We start from the raw sequence: 1,410 nt of genomic DNA, 5'->3' as shown, positions 1-1,410 counted from the left end.
TATATTTTTAGTTGTCCAGCTAATTTCTTTTCTATTTTTAGTAGAGACGGGGTCTCGCTCTTGCTCAGGCTGGTCTCGAACTCCTGAGCTCAAAGGATCCATCCACCTCAGTCTCCCAGAGTGCTAGGATTACAGGCATGAGCCACTGCACCTGGTCCAAAAGTTACTTTTAAAAAGCCTGGGACATATAGTCTATTCCAACAGCTATAGATTTCTATCTCAACCCCAAAGTCAAGAAGCAAACCATTCAAAACTGATTTTTAATTAAAAGGAAAATATCAGAAAGAAAGTCATTTTGCAATCTTTATCGTAAGTGACTCAAAATCTATGACTTTATTCTAAAAATGTACCCAATACAAAATTTAAAAAGTGCTGCATAATACTACCCATAATCTTAAAATTACTTTAAAATACATAGTTTCACATTTTCAAACATTTGCCATAGTCTTATTTCTTTTATACTAGCTAACTTTACTCAACTCCAAGATTCCCTTTATCAACAAAAGTGGAAGATCTAGCAGCTAATGAATTTTCAAAATACAACACAAATATTGCCAAGCTCCACAAGAAGCACTAACAACAAAAACTGATAGTACTTACATACATGTACATATGATACACGTGATTGAAAGGTCATTCATTTATAATATTACTACTCTTCCTTTCTGTCACAGCACAATAAGAAATGTGCCTTTAAAAGAGGTTATGCAAGAAGGTACAAAGTAAGTACAAACAATGCCAAGCAAACTATGGTTAACTATTTACTTTTCACTGCAAATAAAATACATAGACTCAGGGTAAGAAGCTGGAGATACCAAATTCCTTCCAAGTATCACCTACTTTTCTAGAGAGCTGAGACAGCAATAAAGAAATTGAAGTGTACTGAAAGGTTTCTACCGTTGGAAAAACACAGATATATTAAAAATCCCCCTAAGAGAGACAGACAGCAGTATGATTTGTGACTCGATGAGAACACGGTTTCCATGGTTTCTGCAGGTGTCACCCCACCCAATCTGAGTTACCTTGCAGTGAAATATGGAGATCATCGATGCCCAAGGAAACCTGTTCATCTTCCGTGGGAAGCACAGGACTAGATGCCATTCTTTGACTCAATGGAGATTATATCTTGTCCATCTCAGTTAAAGAAGTAAACTGAAAGTGAAATGGATAAATGTTCATTAGTAACTTTGCAGCTCTGTACTTCTAGTAGATAAGCATTGCCAGAAATCAGCAGCAGCCAAAAGCTACCCTCTAAAACAAGTATGGCTTTCTAGTGAGTGTTTCCACAGTCCATGAAGAACAGAGTAACTACGCCTTCTTTCTGAATTATAATCAAGATTTTGCCCTGTGACCTATTCATGCCCTTTAGAGTTGTTTTCAGAACTCCAAAAGAACTAGCACTGTAGACTC

General features: G+C 36.7%; 1 protein-coding gene across 1 annotated transcript in view; it reads right to left on the bottom strand.

Annotated features, from left to right (window-relative positions):
• SYNE2 (spectrin repeat containing, nuclear envelope 2) overlaps positions 1-1,152 on the bottom strand; it is a 295,242-nt gene extending 294,090 nt beyond the window's left edge. The window contains exon 1 of the mRNA XM_012656034.1: positions 1,023-1,152. Coding sequence (XP_012511488.1) covers positions 1,023-1,101 — 79 coding nt within the window. The 5' untranslated portion in view covers positions 1,102-1,152. The remainder of the gene's footprint in view (positions 1-1,022) is intronic.
• Between the last annotated feature and the right edge of the window lie 258 nt (positions 1,153-1,410).

This window comes from Propithecus coquereli, unplaced genomic scaffold, assembly GCF_000956105.1.
Source record: "Propithecus coquereli isolate 6110/MARCELLA unplaced genomic scaffold, Pcoq_1.0 Scaffold5, whole genome shotgun sequence".
Lineage (NCBI taxonomy): Eukaryota > Metazoa > Chordata > Mammalia > Primates > Indriidae > Propithecus > Propithecus coquereli.
This window is presented reverse-complemented; position numbering and strand designations above follow the sequence as displayed.